This window comes from Urocitellus parryii, chromosome 5 (assembly GCF_045843805.1).
Source record: "Urocitellus parryii isolate mUroPar1 chromosome 5, mUroPar1.hap1, whole genome shotgun sequence".
Taxonomy (NCBI): Eukaryota; Metazoa; Chordata; class Mammalia; order Rodentia; family Sciuridae; genus Urocitellus; species Urocitellus parryii.
The window spans coordinates 57677036-57698943 of NC_135535.1; the positions used below are offsets into that span (position 1 = coordinate 57677036).

General features: G+C 40.4%; 1 protein-coding gene across 2 annotated transcripts in view; it reads right to left on the reverse strand.

Annotated features, from left to right (window-relative positions):
• Positions 1-151: 151 nt before the first annotated feature.
• Positions 152-21908, reverse strand: part of Os9 (OS9 endoplasmic reticulum lectin) — a 29078-nt gene continuing 7321 nt past the window's right edge. The window contains exons 6-15 of one of the 2 annotated variants that reach the window (XM_026398395.2): positions 7978-8188; positions 7784-7885; positions 7474-7574; positions 7235-7289; positions 6444-6532; positions 5963-6238; positions 5515-5704; positions 4453-4617; positions 4172-4284; positions 153-3852 (exon numbers count right to left, since the gene is read on the reverse strand). In XM_026398395.2, coding sequence (XP_026254180.2) covers positions 3727-3852; positions 4172-4284; positions 4453-4617; positions 5515-5704; positions 5963-6238; positions 6444-6532; positions 7235-7289; positions 7474-7574; positions 7784-7885; positions 7978-8188 — 1428 coding nt within the window. In that variant the 3' untranslated portion in view covers positions 153-3726. Of the gene's footprint in view, positions 3853-4171; positions 4285-4452; positions 4618-5514; positions 5705-5962; positions 6239-6443; positions 6533-7234; positions 7290-7473; positions 7575-7783; positions 7886-7977; positions 8189-21908 lie in introns of both variants that reach the window. The other variant, XM_026398396.2, reaches the window with a different exon arrangement.

A 21908-nucleotide genomic window follows, 5' to 3' on the forward strand; every position in this document is an offset into this window, starting at 1 on the left:
GCTGATGCATTTGCCCCCTGCCACCCTTATCACAGTTGCTGGAGCTGCTGTACTGCCTCAGTAGCCAGTTCCACCATTTCCTGTATATAGCTGAAAGCATCTGCCCTGATGGAGAGGCTGGGCAGGGTGGTGCTGTAGGCCACTAACTGGTGCAGGTTGGACACAGATGCCACATGTTGCATTCCATCACATGTTGGTGGCACCAGTATCTTTGAGTAGGGTAGTTCCAACTTTTGGTGCCTCTCAGGACTCAGACACTCAGCTATTGATGTTCCAGCAAGCTGATGAAGTATAATTGCAATGCCAGGCCCAGGTCCAACTCACATGCTGCCTTCTGCTGTGTAGCATGGATGATTACCAAGGACCACAGAGAGGTAGATTCAGTGATGCAGGGACAGGTACAGGTATGTGGTCTGGGTGAAGTGAGAGGAAGATGGTCCTCCTAGAGGACCTGGTCATTTTTTGTCCCTTAGCTCAGACCCGAACTCCCTTACTTCATCTTCACCTTCCTTCATCATGGCTAAAGCTCACTCACTTCCTAAAAAACTCTGAGTTTGGGTACAGGGAGGAAACAAGAACCCCAAGAGAATAAAGCTACCTGCAAAGGGAACCACAGGCCAAAGGGAAGGTCCTTTTATTTCTAGACAGCAAAAATGGTTGAGGTGTTGGCAAACTGCACAGCAGATCCCACCAACAAATAATCCACCTGACCCTCTTTTTTTTTTAAATGTCCTGCATTTTTGGTCTTGAGGAGAGAGAGATGGAGGTGACAAAAAAATTAAACCTTCTAGGTTATGGCATAATAAGACTCTAGAAGGGGACTCCCTAGGTGGGTGAAGGAGAGTTGCTGCTGCCCCTTTATGTCTGAGTGCCTCACAGCTCACCATGAGTTTCCTTGCTTGGGTTCCTGTTGCCATCCCTCAACCACTCCTCATCTCTCCAAGAAGCCATCTGACACACACCCTGTTCCCTTCCTTCTGTTTGCCTTAGCACAGCTGGGGCAGACTGACTTCCATGGGAGTTTTGCCAAAAGCCAAAGGAAGTAAAAAGGAATTTATTATTGAAAGTACAAAATGATTAAATACAGTGATGTTTCCAGAATTCAGTTTTCTGATCTTGCTGGGACTCCATCCCCATCAAACCAAAGATAACCTCCTGTCCCAGCATCTCACCCTTCCCATTCTTAAAGATTCTATTGTAGCATTTGATCAACTTTTGGAATTCCTTTTAAGACTCTCATCTACAAATACTCTAGTATCTTGTGAACTTGGAAACTGTTTTATAAGTTGGTGTGTACTTACTATGGACAGATCCTATGTGAAGGGCATGAACAGTAGGGCCAGTGATACTTCTAGCCACAGTGTACCAATGAGGAAACACAATTTGAAAAATGAAATGATGCACACGTCTAATCCCAGCGGCTCAGGAGGCCAAGACAGCAGAATGGCAAGTTCAAAGCCAACCTCCCTCAGCAGTTTAGCAAGACCCTAAACAACTTAGTGAGACCCTGTCTCAAAATAAAAAATAAAAAGGAGGCTTGTAGCTCAATGGTAGAGTGCTTGCCTAGCATATGTGAGGCACTGGGTTCGATCCTCAACACCACATAAAAATAAACAAAATAAAGGTATTGTGTCCATCTACAAGTAAAAAAAAATTAAATATAAAATAAAAAGGGCTGGAAGTGTGGCTCAGTGGTAAAACACCTCTGGGTTCAATCCTCGGTATAAAAAAATGGTGAAATGACGTGTTCAAGGCCCACTTACGGAGATAGAAGAGCAATGATTTGAACTTAGTGCTCTGTCTATAAGCCATTCCCAAGGCAGTTTCTTTTTTGTTGAGACAGTTCTAGCTACATTGCAGAGGCTGGCCTTGAACTCATGATCCTTCTGCCTCAGCATCCTAAGTAACTGGAATTAAAGGTGTAAGCCATTAGGCCTGGCTCCAAAGGACAGTTTCTAAATTCTTGCCCAGCTGAAGCACCCCTCTCAAGATACACACATGAATCTCAGGAAGCAGGATTTATAAATCTACTCACTTACATTTAAAAACAAAACAATTTAAGCATAACACACACAATAACCACTAGTCCATATTTAGTAAGAAGAAGCTAAATCTTATGAAACTTCCTTCAACGACTGAATCCCTCACCTCTCACTTTTGAAGACATTCTGTGTCTTCTGTCCCTTTCCTTATCTTGTAAGCCAGTGGAGACTTCAGCAGGAAGGTTGTACACCTCTGAGCTGTGGAGCAAGAGGAGAGCCTCTGCCCTTGGAGAAGGAAGAAGGAATGTGGGGGGATCCACACCTACACTCGGCAGGCCCACCTACCCTTGGCATATTAAGAAGCAGGCATGCATGAGTGTCAGCCCTCTCTGGAAAAAAAGGTTGATGTTTTTTGGTTTCAACAACAAAAAACTGCCTTGGGGGCTGGGGAGATAGCTCAGTGGTAAAGCACCTGCCTAGCAAGCATGAGGCCCTGAGTTCAATCCCCATCACCACATAAAAAATAAACAAAAATAAAAAATGATATTTTAAAAAATCTGCCTTGGAAATGGCTTATAGGCAGAGCATTAAGTTCAAGTCTTCACTCTTCTATCTCCTAAAAATGGGCCTTGAACAAGTCATTTCACTATCTCCCCCCCACCCCCATAGCCATGAGGAGTATGGGATGTGGCTGGCAAATAGAACCTGGAATACGCTGCAGGGAAAGAGCTCAGCAGAAGGAAGATGTCCAGGTCTGGGGTCAGGGGTACAACTCCACAGTGTGCATATGGTACATGATGTCAAAGGGGAGAAGTTAAGGAAGGGAGGGAAGTGAGCTGGAGGTACAGCTTAGTGGTAGCATATGCAAGGCTCTGGATTAAAGGCCCAGCAAGGCGGAAGTTTAAAAAAATAAAAAGGGAAGAAACAACAGATGAAGATATATAGAGAGAACAGTATTATAGGTCTTTAGCTCCCTGCCAGGTGGCTTTGTTGTGGTCTGTGTGTACACCAGGCTCACTGATACCACCTGGGATGTGTGCCCTCTGGACTGAAAAGAACAGCAAGCCTCCTCCCTATGAGAGCACCCTCCACCTACCCCCTCCCATCCCCCAAAAAGGCTGATGGACTGATGGTCCAGTTCTTTATTTAGAAACCTGATTGTTGAAGAACACGGCGGGTGGGTCTGCACCCCACCCTCTTTGCTGGGACTGTGTCTGAGGTATGTGCAATGGTCTCCCATTTCCTCAGCAACAGAGGTAAAGGATCCTCGACTCAGAAGTGCAGATTGTAGAGGACAGTGGGAACAGGGAAAGGGAGAAGGAAATCCCAAGTCAATCCAAGAGATGGGAGGTAAAACAACTCCACACAGCAACAGGGCAGGGGTAGGCAGCCACTTTCTTGGAGCCTGCTAAACGCCCTGCTAGTTCAAAAGATCTCACTGAATCTCTAGGTAGGAGGAAGAAAAAACCAACAAGTTGGGGGATAATAGCAAGGAAAGCTGAGGAGGAAAGAAAGAGCATATGAGGGAGCCTGGGAGAGCAAAATCCCAAGCCCGATGAGGCAGCTGGGTAGCTCCAGCAGAACTCACCCCATGCCCTCCACACCCTAGACTGGGGGCTCAGATGCCTACAGCTTAGCTCCTCTTCACCATTTTGCCTTCAGGGCCCCAGGGGTGGGAGATGAGGAGGAGGCAGGGTCATTTAGGAAGACTCTGTACTCTTTGGAGGGTCTTGTTGTGGTAGTTTCAGAAGTCAAACTCATCCAGGTCCCCTGTGCCTTCTCCATCTTGAGAGCCCCACACTCGGCGATAGTTGCTCTCCAGTTCTTTTTGCCGCTGGCGCTCCTTGTGGGCTTCTTCAGCTCCCTGCACCTGGTGGGAGGATAGGGGTAAGCAGGAGATGCTGTCTGGGGGCCAAGGGAAGTGCTGGGTGCTTCAGGATCCAGAGAGGTCCCGAGACTGGCAGTGGTGAGGGCAGGGACTAGGAACACAGATTCCTAAGGGGCTCTTCCTGAATGGCAGGCAGCCCATACTCAGCCAGAACATTAGCTTTGCTTTACAGTCTTACAGACCACAGCTCAGCATGGGGCAAGGTTGGGACATGCCATTGTGACTCTAAACCATACTCCCAGCAGCACAATGTGCTAGAAGAGGGAAGGCTGGAGTTGGAGACTTGGGTAGGATGCCTCACCAAAATATTGAAGAAAATCTCCTTGAGGTTTTTCGTGTCCTCATCAGTTAGCCAACGTGCATCCTCCTCAGTCCCTTCAGCCCCAGGGCGGACAATTTTGATCTCAATTTTCCCTGTAGAGGAGCAGTATGGGTAATGAGGAGGGAAGGCTGGGAGCCTATGGGCAGGTCCCCTGCCCCCAGGTTCCCAGCTGAAGTTTCCAGTCCACCTTGACCCAGCCCCTCCACTTCAGCGGCAAGCCCTTCCAACAGCTCTTAATCAGCCCGCCCTCCAGGGCCCACCTTCAGCTGTGAGTCCCTCCCTCTCCAGCAGTTCTTTCACCAGCCCCTCGATTTGTTTCAGTTGTGGGTTTTCCCGTTTCATCTCGAGGACAGTCAGATCCTGATTGGGGCCTCCGTGACGGAGCTTGGTGACCCGGACCCGGACTCTGTGCTCAGGATCCTCCTCTTAGAGGGGGAGACACACAGGGAGACACAAAGCAGAGCCGTGACTCCAGGGTTAGGGGCTAGGGTGGTCACCTCTTCCTAAGCCGTGAATTGGTTTTGGTGGCTATATATGTCAACATGTAAGTGAGCCAGGGCTTAAAAAAAAAAAAAAAAAGCGGTCCCCCACATCCCGACCCTGGCCATTACTATAGCATTCTTTCTTCCCATCCCAGCCAGTAATTCTGCTCATTATCTACAGGAAAATATCTGTTTTCTGAAAGCAAATATCAGGCTGCCTGCACCAACAAAGAAGTTTTGTTTTAAGGAGCAGGCTGGAAAAATGTAGTTTGGCCCTCCACATTCTGGAACTTTAAAGACCTTTCAATGTTTACAGAAAGAATGAGGAAGGTCTGAAACTAGAATGTTCCATTTGGAATGTCTGATCTCCACATCTATGGAATTCCCCTGTGGCATGAACACAAGGGGATACAAGAAAGAAAAACTTAAAAAAGTTTTGTACAGCCTGGTGGCTTATGTGCCACTGGGCTTGCCTATTCATACCCTGACAGCTGGGGACTCTCCCAGTGCAAAGTCCTAAAGTTGACAGACCTCACAGATTATGGTTTTCAGTATTTATGCTCATGGCCAATCAGATTATATCTATGTGCCAGCCAGAGTGGTAGGCTCTGGATGCACAGAAGCAAACCAGAAATCAAGACACACATACTTAAAGGCTGCTTTCCAAAAGCATGACTAGGAGGTCATGCAAAGGGAAGACAGTGGTAAGAAGTGTTCTAGAAATCGGGTAGAGAATGTGCACTCTCAGAAGGGAAAGAACACGGTGCCCTCCAGGAACAGCACCAGCTGAGGGATAGAGACAGCAAACCCAGTTGCTCCTTCTTATCTGACAGCTCTCACCTGTAGGGTGGGGTGAGGGTGGAGGCTTTTTGGGGACAACTCTCTTTTTCTTGTACTTTTTCACCAGCTCTGGACTCTGTTTTTCCTCCAGCTTTTTGATGAGTTTGTTAAGTGTGGATGTCAGAGCCAGCATTGCCCGATCACGCTCCGACTCCTTCTTCAGCCCATCTGGGTCCAGCTCCTTTTCTGTCTGAAATGCCCAAGACAGGGCAGAGAGTCAAGGGCCTGGGGAGTTGAGGACAGTGGGCTTGCTTTCCTCTGCAGGATTTAAATACTGGGTCTTATCCCTTTCTCTATTGTCTCTTCCCTATCACCCCCTTTTAATTAAGTAAACAACCATCATGTTGAAGTGCCCTGTGCCATGACCTGAGCTGTGCTCGGTGCTGGACCATCCTGCCCCATAGGAGCTGGCAACTGTGGGAGCCTCAGGAATAAGAGCTGGACTTGCCTCCTGGATGATATTCTCCAGCTCCCGTTCCATGCCAGCCTTCACCTCTGAACGGAACCGCTCTCGGTCTGATGGGAGCAATATCCCTTCCAGTTCCTTCTCAAATTCTCCCAGTAGTTGACGTTCATCCTCATCCTCATCCTCATCTTCATCATTGTCCTCTTCTTCTGCCTCACCCTGATGTTCTGTGTCACCCTTTCCCTTCACTACAGGTTCCTGTTGAGGGGCTTCCATAGCATCATCTCCAGGCTGCTCTTGGCCAGCATTTGGCTTTCCCTGGGTGGAAAGAAAGAAAAACAGTTTTTGTGTTCTAGTAGCAAATCATGGGGGATAGACAGGCAGTGGTGGGGTGTATGGGGGGGATTCAGAGTCAAATACAGGAGTCAGCTCTGTCAATTCAGTTCAGATTACAGGAAAGGGGTGTCTTTAAATGCTCCCAACCAAAAGGTATGACCACCCCTCCACCAAGCAGGTACCATACCTTTTTTGTTCCACCTTTCAGCTCTTCTATCAATCGAATCAAGTCTGCAGGACTCCGAATAACTTTGACCTGTACGTTGTTCTGAAAATCTGAGATGAGAGAATAGGTATGGACTTGTGTTTTAAATTCTGATTCCTTAGGAGAGTTAATGAGAGACCAAAGAGAGGGGCATGGTATCTGTCTGAGAGCTACGTGACTGGTAATTGAGATGGGGCAAACACATTCTACAAGGAGTACTGTCCTAAAATGGGCTCTAACAGGGTGATGGATACTAACAAGGTGCTAAGTCTCCAGCTCTTCCACAAACTTCTGAGTCCCTTTCTTTGCAAACTCTGGCTTTTAGGACTACAGAAAAAATTCTGGGGCTAAAGGCTCTTCTTCTCTGGACCTTCTCTCTCCCCTTTCCACAAATATTAACCATTCATTATCTGTTCAGTTCTAGGCATTCTATTATGAATTAAAGATCCAGGTCAAAGTCAACAAGTGGTGGAGCCTCTGAGCTTTGCTATCTTCCTCAAACAGTGTTGCTGTCCACAATGAGTACTAACTCAGGTACAAGTGAATTCCCTGGGACTGGATGTAGCTCAGTGATAGAACATCTGTTTAGCATGTTTGAGGGCTTGGGTTTTAACCCCAACACCAAAAAAAAAAAAAAAAAAAATTTTCCTGCTGGCCTGTCTAACCTCCCTCCTAGGGGTTAGCTATACCTCTGCTCCCCCCGCCCCCAGTCCTGTTAATCCTACATTACACTCAAGCATAAGCTGTAAAGGAGAAAGAGAGGGTTGACTCACCATCAGGAGGGCCTGGAGCTGGATCCACTGCAGCCTCAAGGTTCAGGTCTTGCTCCTAATTAGGAGAAAAGAGCTGATTCAATCACAAAAGCTTGTTTATGCCTAGCATGCTCTTTAGGAAATGGTTCTGAGGCTATCCTTACATCCCTGGACATATGTAGGTCACCTCATAATGACCTCCCCATCCCAAAGCCCAGGTTCAAGCTCATAAAAGAAGTACATGGGAAGATGGTTCTCACCTCTGCCTGTACCTCTTCTCCTCCTGGAGCTGGGTCCTCTGGTTCATGAAGCATCTTCCAAAAATCAGATTCCTTACTGTCATCCTTGGTTGGGCTTGCACCTGGGGAATAGAGAACAGAAGGGAATCTGGAAGGAGGAGAAAAAGGAAAGGAGAAAATAGGATGGGGTATGCTGCCTCCTCAATTGCCAAGAGGTAAGAACCCATGACAATCTTTCAACCCAGCCTAATCAGTCAGTACAGACCCGTAAGATTAGAGGAAAGAAAGAAGTAGAGGTCAGTTTCATGGAACAAGTAAAATCAGGTCTTACCTGCTTTCTTTGGAGGCACTGCCTCAGACTTGGTCTCACTCCATATTTGGGGGTCCAGGTCTTGGAGCTCCTCTGTGATTTTGTCATCATACTGCTTTGACTCTACCAAGAAACAACATGCAACAGGATAGGGACACATTCTTATCTTCCACCTGCACCTCCCTACATCTCTACTTCCTCTTCCAATCACTCACCAGCTTGCCTCTGAAGGTAGGCCATGTACTCCTCAGGCTGCAGGGAGGGGTTACAGAGAATGGCCTGTGGAGCAGCACTGGGTGGAGGACGGAGGAGAGGGTGGGGGCAGAGCCGAGGAGTCCGAATAGTTAGCACATAAGAGCAGGACAAGGGCTCATCCACACGATCAATGTAGTCCCCAGAGATACTTGCACCCTCATCACAAAGGAACTGCCAGGACAGAACAGAAAATATATTGTAATTACTGCCAATAAATGGCTTTAGTCCTTGGAGTAGCTATCTTTTATTATATGCTTATTATGTGTCAGGCACTGTGTATACACTGTGTATATGTCACTTCACATAGATTAGCTCATTTGATTGTCATAAAAACCCAACAAGGCCGGTATTAGTATCAACTTTGTGGCTTAAGAAACAGATTTGATGTGGGGAAGAAACTTGTTCAGCTTTACTGGCTCGTAAATGGTAAAATAGGAACCAAAATCAGGCAGCTTAATTGTAGGTAACCAGCCAATTTTTGTTTCATTTACTTATACTTTTTATGAATATATATATATACACACACACACACACACACACACACACACACATACATACACACACATACATATATATTCACACACACATACACACTCTCTCTCTCTCACACACACACACACACGTTTATTTAGAAATAAGTATAAGTTGTTTATGGTAAAGAACAACTTCAAACAGTTCTAAGGTCCTAATTATCATTCAGAAAGACAGTGAAGAGTTTGGCTCAATGGCACATGCCAACAAACCCAGCAATTCAGGAGGCTAAGGCAGGAGAATTGCAAGTTCAAGGCCAGCCTCAGCAACTTATCAAGGTCCTAAGCAACTTAGGGAGACCCTGTCTCAAAATAAAAAAATAAAAAAGGGCTGGAGATGTAGCTTATTGATAAAGTGCTGCTGGGTTAAATCCCCAGTAGCCCCTCTCCCCCCCAAAAGAGTGAAGATACTGATTAATGTTGGCCTTTAATAAATTAAGCACACATTATTATAATTTGTGTTTACATGATGGCAGGGGGGACTGGGGATTGAACCCAGGAGGTATCTATCACTGAGCCACATCCTCAGCACTATCTATCTGTTTATCTATCCATCCATCTAGCCATACTAGGGATTGAACCCAGGGGTGTTTTAACACTAAGATACATCTCAGACTGCGCGCGCACACACACACACACACATACACACACACACACACAGACTTTTTTTCTTGAGACAGGGCCTTGCTAAGTTGCTGAGGCTGACCCAGACTTGCAATCCACCTGCCTCAGCCTTCTGAATCAATGGGATTATAGCTATGTGATACTGCCTGCCCTGCTCTTTCTTTTAATATTTATTTTAAAAATTACAATGGCCATGCCAGGGTGGATATGGTGGTACACGCCTATAATCCCAGTGACTGGGGGACTGAGGCAGGGGAAAGGAAAGATTGAGGCCAGCCTGGGCAGTTTAATGAGACACTATTTCAAAATGAAAATCAATCATCAATCAATAAATGGTTAGGGATATAGTTAGTGGTATATCACCCCTAGCTTCAATCCCAAGTACCAAAAAAGGTAAAAGAAAGAGAGGTCTTATGAGGTACTACTTCTGAAGCATTAGGGGCTATGCAGTCTTGCTTTAACTTGATAACTGCTAAAAATGTAAAAAAACAAAACATCCCAAGTCCTTGGAGATTTTCCTAAGGACATACAACAAATGATAAAATATTTAAGAAAATATACTGAATCTTTAACAATAGGAGTTTGTGGCACTGGAGCCATGACCTACTCCTTCCCCATCCCACAGCTCAGTCTGACAGAAGCTCCACTACAGGTGAGTATGGTCAGAAAAATGAGGCTTCCACATTAATCACGGATGTGGTATTTTATAACGAGGCATAGGCTGTCTATATTGCTCAAATCCTCCCCAGATTCAAGTCTTGGAGATTAAATCCCTGGCAAATTTGGACATGAGATCAACAGTTCTCTTCCTCCACTCAGCTCCACTCACAGGGCAGAGGCTTTATCTCAAGTGCAAGAGGATAAGAATCTGAGGACCCTGATTACATTCACTTGAGCTCACTCATAGGGTGAAGGTTTCATAAAAGAAGATGCAAACTGAGAGATCAGAGGCTCTCATTCCTGCTCAGTTCCTTTCTAAAAAAGCAGGATGGTCACTCCTGCAAACTACTGACCCTGACACCAGCTCCACAGCAAGGTCTCAGATTTTGCCCAGGGACAGAAGATCACAAGAACAGGGAGCTCCAAATCTGTCCAATGGACATGACTTTAAGTGAAACAGAATAGAAAAATTCAAGGTTGCTAAGATAATTCAATGAGATTAATCTTTCCAACAAATGATGCAGGAAAAACTGCATACCTGCATATAAAAAAAAGGAAGGTGAGCTTCTGCATAATACTACATGCAAAAATTAACTCAAAGGTGGATGAAAGATGTAAAATTTAAAACTCTTACACGAAAAGATAAGTGTTAAGTTTTCATAACTTCAGATGACACTAAAGTTGAATAGCTACAATGTCAAAAGCAAAATAAACAAAATAAATAAGTAGATAAATTTGACTTCATCAAAATCTAAAGATTTTGTGGTACAGAGGGCACCATCAAGAATGTGAATTTAGGGTTGGGATTGCAGCTTATTGGTAGAATGCTTGCCTAGCATGTGTGAGGCACTAGGTTTGATCCTCAGCAGTGCATAAAAATAAATAAATAAATAAAGATACTGTGTCCATTTACTATTAAAAAAAATTTTAAGAGTGAATTTATAACACACAGAATGGGAGAAAATATCTAAAAATCATGTATCTGATAAAGAACTTGTATCCAGAAGATATAAAAATGCTTATGCCTCAATAACAATGAGACAAATACCCAAATTAAAAAACAGGAAAATGATCTGATTAGACCAAATAGTAACTCATTGAAAGCTGTTAAAATATATTAATATCACATAAGAGACTTTAAAAAATTACTAAATTAGGTCACTTTGTAATATTAAAAGGTTCAATTTTGGAAGAAGTTAATTTTAACATTGTAATTCTTTATCTTGTTCTTGTCTGTCTCTCTCAATTTACAGCAGGAAATTTTGTTTACTGAAATATTCCTATAGCAAGAAGAACAATGCCTATCACAGAGAAGCACTTCACAAATATTTGTTGAATAAATTGCCCAAAGATACAAAGAATATCCATTGACAATATAAGAAGGAATAAATTGAACAACTAATAAGGAATAATACACAAATCCATAATTATATCAGGAGACCAATAAGGATACAAGAGATTTGAGCAATGTAATTAAAAATTATGATCTGTTAAAATGCATAGTCTACATAGTAGCCAACATTAGAGTACACATTCTTTTCAGGCACAAAAAAAAAGTCACAGAAATTAATGTATATTGGACTGTTCTATAAACTCAACAATCTTAAAAGGTCTCAAGTTAAATGGTACAACTTATCTGACCACAATTTAATTTAGCAAGAAATCAATAAAAGATAATTAGAATGAAACCAATTATTCAAAGAAGTAACTTACAAAAAACTCACAGTTCAAAGACAACAGTGATGGGGATGTAGCTCAGGAGCAGAGTGCTTTTGTGCCTAGCAGGCACCAGGTCCTGGGTGTGATCCCCAGCACCACAGAGGAAATAACAGAAGTAAAAATAATACATCAATATTTAGAATTGAAAATTATTGTTCATCAAAGCTATGGAACGAAAAGAGAAAGAAAAAGAAAGATATCTAAAATCTGATCAAGACCTACCAGATCTACCAATTTACAGGAAACATCAGGAAGACTAAAAAATACATTAAAAGAAATTCTTGGGGCTGGGGTTGTGGCTCAGTGGTAGAGCGCTTGCCTAGCACGTGAGAGGCCCTGGGTTCAATCCTCAGCACCACATAAAAATAAAATAAAGATATTGTGTCCAACTACAACTAAAAAATAAATATAAAAAAAAAGAAATTCTGAGGATACAACTAGCAAAACCAGACTATGGAAAACTGTTGTATATCACCATGTAATAGTCACAGACTTTATTTTACAAAAAAAAAAGGGGGGGGATTTTAACTATTATGTGAAGCTTTTTGTGAAAAACAAAACAAAAAACACCTTTTCTCCTCCTGAAAACTCTTTCTTCAGCTGTTTTCATGATGTTTAGTGAACATAATCACTTTCTGCTTGAAGTCCGCAGAATAGTCTTTTATTTACCCACAATCAGAAAGAAATGCTTCATACATTAATGTATTGCTGGTAGACAGAATTGTAGTTAGCCGTCCTGGGAAGGTTTGAGTCTTACCACATCATGCAACTTAGGCATGGCAGCTTTGTCTGCCTACCTGCTCCTTTTGCACCTATCTCCACTTGAGCCTACAGCTCTTCATTAGGTTGGGTGACAATAGAGGTAGTATTCCAAGGCTCTAAACCACCCAAGTCAGCTTTTGGAAATATACTTAGATTATGCATCTGCTAAGATTCTAGGTTCATGGCTCATAGTGCAGGAGAAGACAAATGTACATCCATATGCCACTGGTGAATACAGTGCTGCACTGTTTACCTTTTAAGCAGATGTCAAATAGAATCATATCATGCCAGATTATCCAAGTAAGGGTTATAAAAGATTTTTTTGGACTGAAAAAACAGGATGTTGCAATTATGCAGTGAAATACAGTACAGGAAAAAGTTTCTTCAACGAACTGTGAGGAAATAAGAAAAGATGGAGGGGCTATCAAGATATTAAAGACTGGGCTGGGGATGTGGCTCAAGCGGTAGCGCGCTCGCCTGGCATGCGTGCAGCCCGGGTTCAATCCTCAGCACCACATACCAACAAAGATGTTGTGTCCACCGAGAACTAAAAAATAAATATTAAAAAAAAATTCTCTCTCTCTCTCCCCCCTCTCTCACTCTTTCTTTAAAAAAAAAAAAAGATATTAAAGACTTAAGAGCCACAATCTTCCAATATATTAAATGAACCTTATTTGGGTTGTGAGTCAAAGAAGCCTACTTACCTACCTACCTATAGAAATATGATAATTAAACTTAGAAAATATCACATATTGGATGGTCATAAGAAATTATTATTTTTAAAAAATCTTTTCTTTGTATTTTATTAATTTCAGTATGATATGGCATATACTTAAGTTTTTAAGAGTTCTTAACTTTTAGGGTTATAGAAATATTTATAAATGAGCTGGGCTTGATGGCACATGCCTGTAATGCCAGCAGCCTGGGAGGCTGGGGCAGGAGCATGCCCAAGTTCAAAGCCAGTTTCAGCAACTTAGCAAGGCCCTGACCAACTTAGTGAGACTGTCTTAAAAGATAAAAAGGGGCCTCGCATGGTGATAGACACCTGTAATCCCAGTGGCTCAGGAGGCTGGGACAAGAGGATCTGGAATTCAAAGCTAGCCTCAGCAACAGGAGGTGCTAAGCAACTCAGTGAGACTCTGTCTCTAAATAAAATACAAAATAGGGTTGGGGATTTGAGGATGTGGCTCAGTGGCCAAGTGCCCCTGAGTTCAATTCCTGTACTCCCCCCCCAAAAAAAGATAAAAGGGGCTGGGGATGTGGCTCAGTGGTTAAGAGCCCTTGGGTTCAATCCCTGGTACCCCCAAAATGAAAAAGAAATATTATATTCATAAATGAAATAATATGATGTCTGTGATCCACTTCTATATTTTCTGGAGTAGAGGTAGTAGTGGGGGGAAGGTAGGCAAGGGGGTAAATGAAATGGCTTGGCCATATTTGTTGAAGCTAGGTAATACGCAGCCTGTCACAGCACAATTATCTCTGACTTTATGTGTTTTTATATTTATTTTTTTGGGAGGAGGGGTTTCACTATATTGCCCTGCTTAGCCTCAAATTCCTGGGCTCAAGTGATCCTCCTGCCCTTCTGCCTCAGTCACCCAAGTAGCTGACATTATAGGTATATAGCATCATCCCTAGTTTGATTTTTATAATTGTTCCTTTCTTTATTTCTTCTTCTTCTTCTTTTATACTAGGGATAGATTACAGGGCCATGCACGTGCTAGGCAAGTGCTATCCCACGGAGCTACATGCCCAGCCCAGTAAGATTTAAAAAACTAAGCCTTAAATATACATAACCTACACCCAGAAATTATACTTAGGATATATTTACACATGCACAGGTATGTAATATAATAATTTTTTTTGTACCAGGGATTGAACCCAGGGGCATTTGTATTTTATCTAGAGACAAGGTATCGCTGAGTTGCTTAGAGCTTCACTAAGTTGCTGAGGCTGGCTTTGAATACATTATCTTCCTGCCTCAGCTTCCCAAGCTGCTGGGATTACAGTCATGTACCACTATGCCCAGGGTCTATAATAATCTTTTTAGTTGTAAATGGATGCAATACCTTTATTTTGTTTATTTTTGTTGTTGTTGTTTTGTTTATTTTTATGTGGTGCTTAGGATGGAACCCAGTGCCTCACATGTGCAAGGCAAGCACTCTACCGCTGAGCCCCAGCCCCTATAATAGCAAGGCCCTAAGCAACTTTGAACTCGCGAGAAATTAATTTTTTTTTTAAAGAAAGAGTGAGAGAGAGTGAGAAAGAGTGAGAGAGAACTTTAATATTTATTTCTTAGTTTTTCGGTGGACACAACATCTTTGTTTGTATGTGGTGCTGAGGATCGAACCCGGGCTGCACGCATGCCAGGCGAGCGCGCTACCACTTGAGCCACATCCCCAGCCCCGAGAAATTAATTTTTTAATAAATAAAAGAAAAAGTAGGCCCTAATCTCCATCATATGGGATTAGGCCCCAACTTCCTTAATAAGACTCCTATAGCACAAGAATTAAAATCAAGAATCAATAAATGAGATGGATTCAAACTAAAAAGTTTCTTCTCAGCAACAGAAACAATCTGTGAGGTGAATAGAGAGCATACATCTTGGGAGCAAATTTTTACCCCTCACACATCAGAGAGATCACTAATCTCTAGGGTATATAAAGAATTCAAAAAGCTAAACACCAAAAAACCAAATAACCCAATCAATAAATAAGCCAAGGACCTGAACAGACACTTCTCAGAAGATGATATTCAATCAATCAACAAATATATGAAAAAATGTTCATCATTGCTAGCAATTATAGAAATGCAAATCAAAACTACTCTAATTTTTCATCTCACTCCAGTCAGAATGGCAGCAATTATGAATACAGACATCAATAAGTGTTGGTGAGGATGTGGGGAAAAAGGTATGCTCATACACTGCTGGTGGGACTGCAAATTGGCATAGCCAATATGGAAAGCAGTATGGAGATTCTTTGGAAAACTAGGAATGGAACCACCATCTGACCCAGCTATCTCTCTCCTCAGTCCATACCCAAAGGACTTAAAAACAGCATACTACAGGGACTCAGCCACATCAATGTTTATAGCGGCACAATTCACAATAGTTAACTTGTGGAACCAACCTAGATGCCCTTCAGTAGATGAGTGGATTAAAAAAATGTGGCATTTATACACAATGGAATATTACTCAGCAATAAAAGAATAAAATCATGCCACTTGCAGGTATATGGATGGAGTTGGAGAATATAATGCTAAGCAAAGTTAGCCAATCCCAAAAAAACCAAATGCTGAATGTTTTCTCTATGGGAGAAATAGATGAACCCCAGATAGGGCAGAGGGGTGAGAGGGGGAAAGGAGGGGGCATGGGGTCAGAAATGATAGTGGAATGTGATAGTCATCATTATCCAAAGTACATGTATGAAAATATGAATGGTGTGAATATACTTTGTATATAACCAGAGATATGAAAAACTGTGCTCTATATGTGTAATATGAATTGTAATGCATTCTATTCTGCTGTCATATATAAATTTTTTAAAAAATTAAAAAAATTTTTTTTTCAGTGATGGGGATTAAATCTCATGAACTCTACCACTGAGATACAACCCCAGGCCCACATTTTTTTTTTTTTAAGTTGTAGATGGACACAATATATTTATTTATTTATTTATTTATTTATTTATTTAGTGGTCCAAGGATCAAACCCAGTGCTTCATGTGTGCTAGGTGAGTACTCTACCACTGAGCCACAACCCCAGCCCCCCAATTTTTATTTTAATCACATAATAATTGTTCATATTTATGTGATATAGTGTGATAACTTGATACATGTAGACAATGTGTAATGATCAAATCAAAGCAATTAGCATTTCTTTATCCTTAAACACTTTTTTTTTTTGGCACTGGTAATTGAACCTAGGGGCACTTAGCCACTAAGCCATATCCCCAGCCCTTTTTAATATTTTATTTAGAGACAGGTCTTGCTGAGTTGCCTAGGGACTCACTAAGTTGCTGAGGCTGGCTTTCAACTTCTAATCCTCCTGCCTCAGCCTTTTCAGCCATTGGGATTACAGGCATGTGCCACTGTGCCCAGGTAAACATTTATTTTATAAATAATCTTTGTGATAACAAAATATTGGAGGAAAAGCTATTTAAATTAGTACAGTAATGGTGACAGGACAATGGAACATACATGTAATGGAATATTATACAGCTGTAAAAACAAATAAGAAAGCACTAGATGTACTGCTATTGAAAGATCTCTAAGAATTATTGTCAAGGCAAATAGAAACAAGGAAGAGGTGTACTTATTATATTTTGTGTATAAAGAGAGAGAAAGGAAATCAGAATCTTTGTTAGGGCAAGTTGAGAAATGAGCAAGTGAGAAATCTGGGAAGGATACTTTTCACTGTATGTCTTTTTATACTTTCTGGGTTTTATATCATGGGAAAATAATATCTATTTAATAATTAGATAAGGAATTTGAAATAGCCATAAAAACTTGTCAGAGATATAAGTAGTACTTGCAGGAAAATTTATAAGAGAACTATTAGAGAAAAAGAAAAGGTAAAAATGAACGAGATAGGCATTTCAAGAAGTTAAATAACAGCAAAAGTAAAAGGAAGGAAAGATTAGAGTGGGGACTGAAGGCAGGAGGACTGCAAGTTGGAGGCCACCTCAACAACTCAGCGAGACCCTCAGTAACTTAGTAAGAGACTCTTTTTCAAAATAAAAAATAAAAAATGCTGGGGATGTAGCTTAGTGGTAAAGTACCTCTTGGTTCACAAAGAAAGCGTAGGCCAAGATGACTTTACAGGTGAATTCACATATTTCAAGAATAAAAAGTTCCTATCTTACATAATCCTCAGAACATAGAAAAGATTTTTGAATTTTTTTTTTAAGGTTACCATGATCATTCTAACCAAACATTAGAAGAAGAGTACTAAGAAGGAAAATTACAGGTCAATATCTCTCATTTACTTATATATAAAAGTCCTTTAATTAATTAATTTATTTATTTAGGTACTAGAGATTGAACCCAGGGGCACTTAACAACTGAACCACATCTGGAGTTCTTTTTTTTTTGTTTGTTTGTTTGTTTTTTGAGAATTTATTTATTTATTTATTTATTTATTTTAGTTCTCGGTGGACACAGCATCTTTGTTTGTATGTGGTGCTGAGGATCGAACCCCGGCCGCCCGCATGCCAGGCGAGCGCGCTACCGCTTGAGCCACATCCCCAGCCCCACATCTGGAGCTCTTTTATTTTATTTTATTTAGTGACAGGGTCTCATTGAGTTACTTTGAACTCTCAATCCTTCTGCCTCAGCTTCCTGAGCTACTGGGATTACAGGTATGCACCACCAAACTGGGCATAAAAATCCTCTTAAAAATTAGCAAATTGAAATAGGTGCAGTAATCCCAGAGACTTGGGAGGCTGAGGCAAGAGGATCACAAGTTCAAAGCCAACCTCAGCAGTTTAGCAAGGCCCTAAGCAACTTAGTGAGACCCTGTCTCAAAATAAAAAATGAAAAGGGTTGGGGATGTGATTCAGTGGTTAATCACCCCTGGTTCAATCCTCAGTACCAAAATTTTTAAAAAATTAGCAAACTGAATCCTGGAAGATATGAAAAGAATAATCAAGGATAATACATATGACTAGTTAGTTGGATCCATCTCAAGAATGAAAAATTAGTTCAACATTAGAAAACCTATAAATCATTTAATTTCAAAATTAAAATAGGCTCAAAACATATGGAGGAAAAATTAATAAAACCACCAAATCCACCATTATAGGAGGAATTTCATCATACCCCTTTCAATAATGTTTGATCAATTCAACATAAGATTATAGAAAATTTGAACAATATGATCAGTATCATTGGTTTTGAGACAGGGTTTTGCCATATTTCCTAGCTAGTCTCAAACTTCTAGGCTCAAGAGATTCTCTTGCTTTAATCTCTTGGGACCACAGGTGCACTGCACCCAAGCACTGACTAGAAGCCTGAACTGAGTTATTAGAAAAAATACATGCTGGGGCTGGGGATATAGCTCAGTTGGTAGAGTGCTTGCCTTGCATGCACAAGCCCCTGGGTTCGATCCCCAGGAACAAAAAACAAAACAAAACAAAACAAAACAAAAAAGAAAAAACATGCTTTCAAGCACAAACATACCATTTTAAAAAATTCATCACAAAGAAAGTTTCAACAATCATCAAAGAATCGCTGAAAAAAAATGGCACGTTACAAAATCAACAACAATCTTATAAAAATAACAAAAGCAAAACATACTTGTTTAGAAATATAGTAAGCATAATTTTAAATAAATTCTGAGCAAGGTCAAGATGAAAATGGAAGCACCACATGTCAAAATTTGAGAGATGCAACCAAAATAGTACTTAGAGTAAAAAGAATAGCTATAAATGTATAATTAAGAAAGACTAAAACCAGAGAGGTAAGCATCCCACTCAAGAAGTTACAGGAATAGGGGCTGGAAGTATATAGCTCAGTGGTAGAATGCATGTTTAGCATTTGCAAGACACGCATGCACACTCGTACACACATACACACACACAGAGTTACAAGAGTAGTTGTAAATCATAATACAGTCAAAAGATTAATCTTTATAATGCATAAAAAGTCCTAATAAATTGAGAAGAAAAAGCTCAATAAGCCAATAAGAAAACAAGCAAAGAACATGGATTATTGAAAGAAAGGAATAAAGGAGAGACAAACAGCTCTTAAATAAGATTACATCTTTTCATAAGAGAAATGCAAATTAAAAACACACTAAGAAATAATTATCATATCCCTGATGATTGGCCAAAATCCAAAACTTTAAAAATACACCAGGTTGGCACGGCTATAAAGAAATTGGCAATCTCATACATTGCTAGAAGGAGAGTACTTTACCTAAGCAGGGTAATTTGGCAGTACATACCAAAATTACACAATTCTACTTCCAGGAATTTAATCTACATATATTCAGTAGGTACAAGATTATTCATTGCAGCACTTTTGTGTTAATAAAGATTTAAAACAGGGGGCCAGTGTTATGGTTCAGGGATATGGTTCAGCAGCAACTGATTGAGCATTTGCCTAGTATGCATGAGGCACTGGGTTCGATCCCACATAAAAGATAAATAAAATAAAGGTATTGTGTCCATACACAACTAAATATATATATATTTAAAGATTTAAAACAGGGCTAGGAGGACTGGGATAGTGGCTCAGCAGTTGAGTGCTCACCTAGCACATTTGAGGCACTGGGTTTGAGCTTCAGCACCACATATTAATAAATAAAATTAAGTTATTGTGTCTACCTAACAGCTAAAAATAATTAAAAAAAAAACAGGGTTGGGTTTGTGGCTCAATGATAGAGCACTTGCCTAGCACATATGAGGCACTGGGTTAGATCCTCAGCACCACATAAAAATAAAGAAATAAAATAAAGGTATTGTGTCCATCTACAACTGAAAGATATTTAAAAAAAAATGTAAAATAAGCTAAATGTCCATCAATAGGGAACTGAAGGTACAGATGTATAACAGAAGAGCAGCAACTGAATATAAGAACAAGGGAGGTTTTTATATATTAATCTAGACAGAGCTCAAAGAAATGCTTATAAGTATATCTTTAAAAATCTGGGAATAGAAAAAGAAACTAGCAGTGGGGGTTGGGGAATTAGATCAGTGGGAGAGCATCAATTTAGCACGCATGAGGCACTGGGTTCAGTCCCAAGAAACACACACATACACACAGAAAACTGCAATGGTTACCCTTTTAATGAAAATGAGAACAGGCTGATGAGAGCCAAGAGGTGTTGAGATTTTTCTCTGTATACTTTTAAAGCACTTTTACATTTGAGCTATTTTAAAAATTATAAAATTTTTAATTGTTGAAAAATACAAAAAGCTAGAATGAGAAGAGAATACACAGATAAAAAAGGAAAGGAATAATTAATATAAAATAGTGAAGATATTAATAAAATAATAAAGAAACAATAGAAAAGATAAACAAAATCAAGAACGGTTCTTGGACTAATTAAATAGATAAGTCTCTGGCAACAAAACTGACAAAAGGAGAAAAGGCAAAATCAACATTAGGAATAAAAAAGGGGAAACAGCTATAAGAAGATTATTAAAAAATAAAAATACTATAATTTTATGCTAATACATTTGAAAATTTAGGCAAATAATGGCTTTTGAAATTATAAAAACCTTCATGTGTAGCAAACCTAAAAAGCCTCAATCATTAAATACATAAGTAGTAAAAAATTATACCTCCAATATAACCGTTCTGTTGTATACTGTGGGGATAGAACAGCCCTACAGAGTTCTATCAGATCTTGAAAGAATATATTAATCTCTACCTTAGCAAACTATTCCAGAGAACTAAAAAGGAGGGAAGTTCCTCAAGGCAGTTTATGAACTCAATATAACCTGATACCAAAACAAATAAGGATAATATAATAAGAGAAAATTATAAATCCAAATTACTTATGAAAACATCCATAAAAGCCAATTACAGTATTAGGATACTGAATATAGTATCTGTTAAAAATATTTCATGACATCAAACTAAAAAGCTTCTGCATAACAAAGGATAGAGCTGGGGCTGGGACTCAGCAGTAGAGCGCTCACCTGGCACGTGCAAGGTGCTGGGTTCGATCCTTAGCACCACATAAAAATAAATAAATTTAAAGGTATTGTGTCCAATCACAACAACAACAAAAACTTAAAAAAAAAAAAAGCTTCTGTACAATAAAGGAAATAAGAAAAAAGAGACTCTACAGAATGGGAGAAAATATTCTTTTTATTTATTTATTTATTTATTTATTTATTTATTTATTTATTTATTTATTTTCTTAGTTCTTGGCAGACACAACATCTTTTTGTTGGTATGTGGTGCTGAGGATCGAACCCGGGCCGCACGCATGCTAGGCGAGCGCGCTACCGCTTGAGCCACATCCCCAGCCCCGGGAGAAAATATTCTAAAACTACATTTGACAAAGGGTTAATAACCAGAATATATAAAGAACTCAGATAATTCCACATTAAAAAAAATCAAATAATATGATTAAAAATAGGCAACAGACCTAAATTGACTTCTCAAAGAAAGACACACATAGCCAACAAGTATATGAAAAGATGCTCAGCATCACTAATTAATTGGGAAATGCAGATCACAATGAGATATCACCTCTCTCCAATTAAAAGTTATTATCAAGCCAGGTGCAGTGGCACATGCACATGTGAGCCTGGGTGACTTGGCAAGACCCAGTCTCAAAATAAAATTTAAAAAACAAAAACAAAAAAACAGGCAGGGGTCAGCCGTGGTGGCACATGCCTGTAATCCCAGTGGCTCGGGAGGCTGAGACAGGAGGATCTCGAGTTCAAAACCAGCCTCAGCAACATCGAGATGCTAAGCAACTTAGTGAGACCCTGTCTCTAAATATTAAAGTACAAAATAGGGATGGATGTGGCTCAGTAGTCAAGTGCTATCCTAGGTTAGTTCAATCCTAGGTTACCCACCACCACCAAAAAAAGAAAAAAAAACTGTGATATTACTAGAATCATGAAAGAAATGAA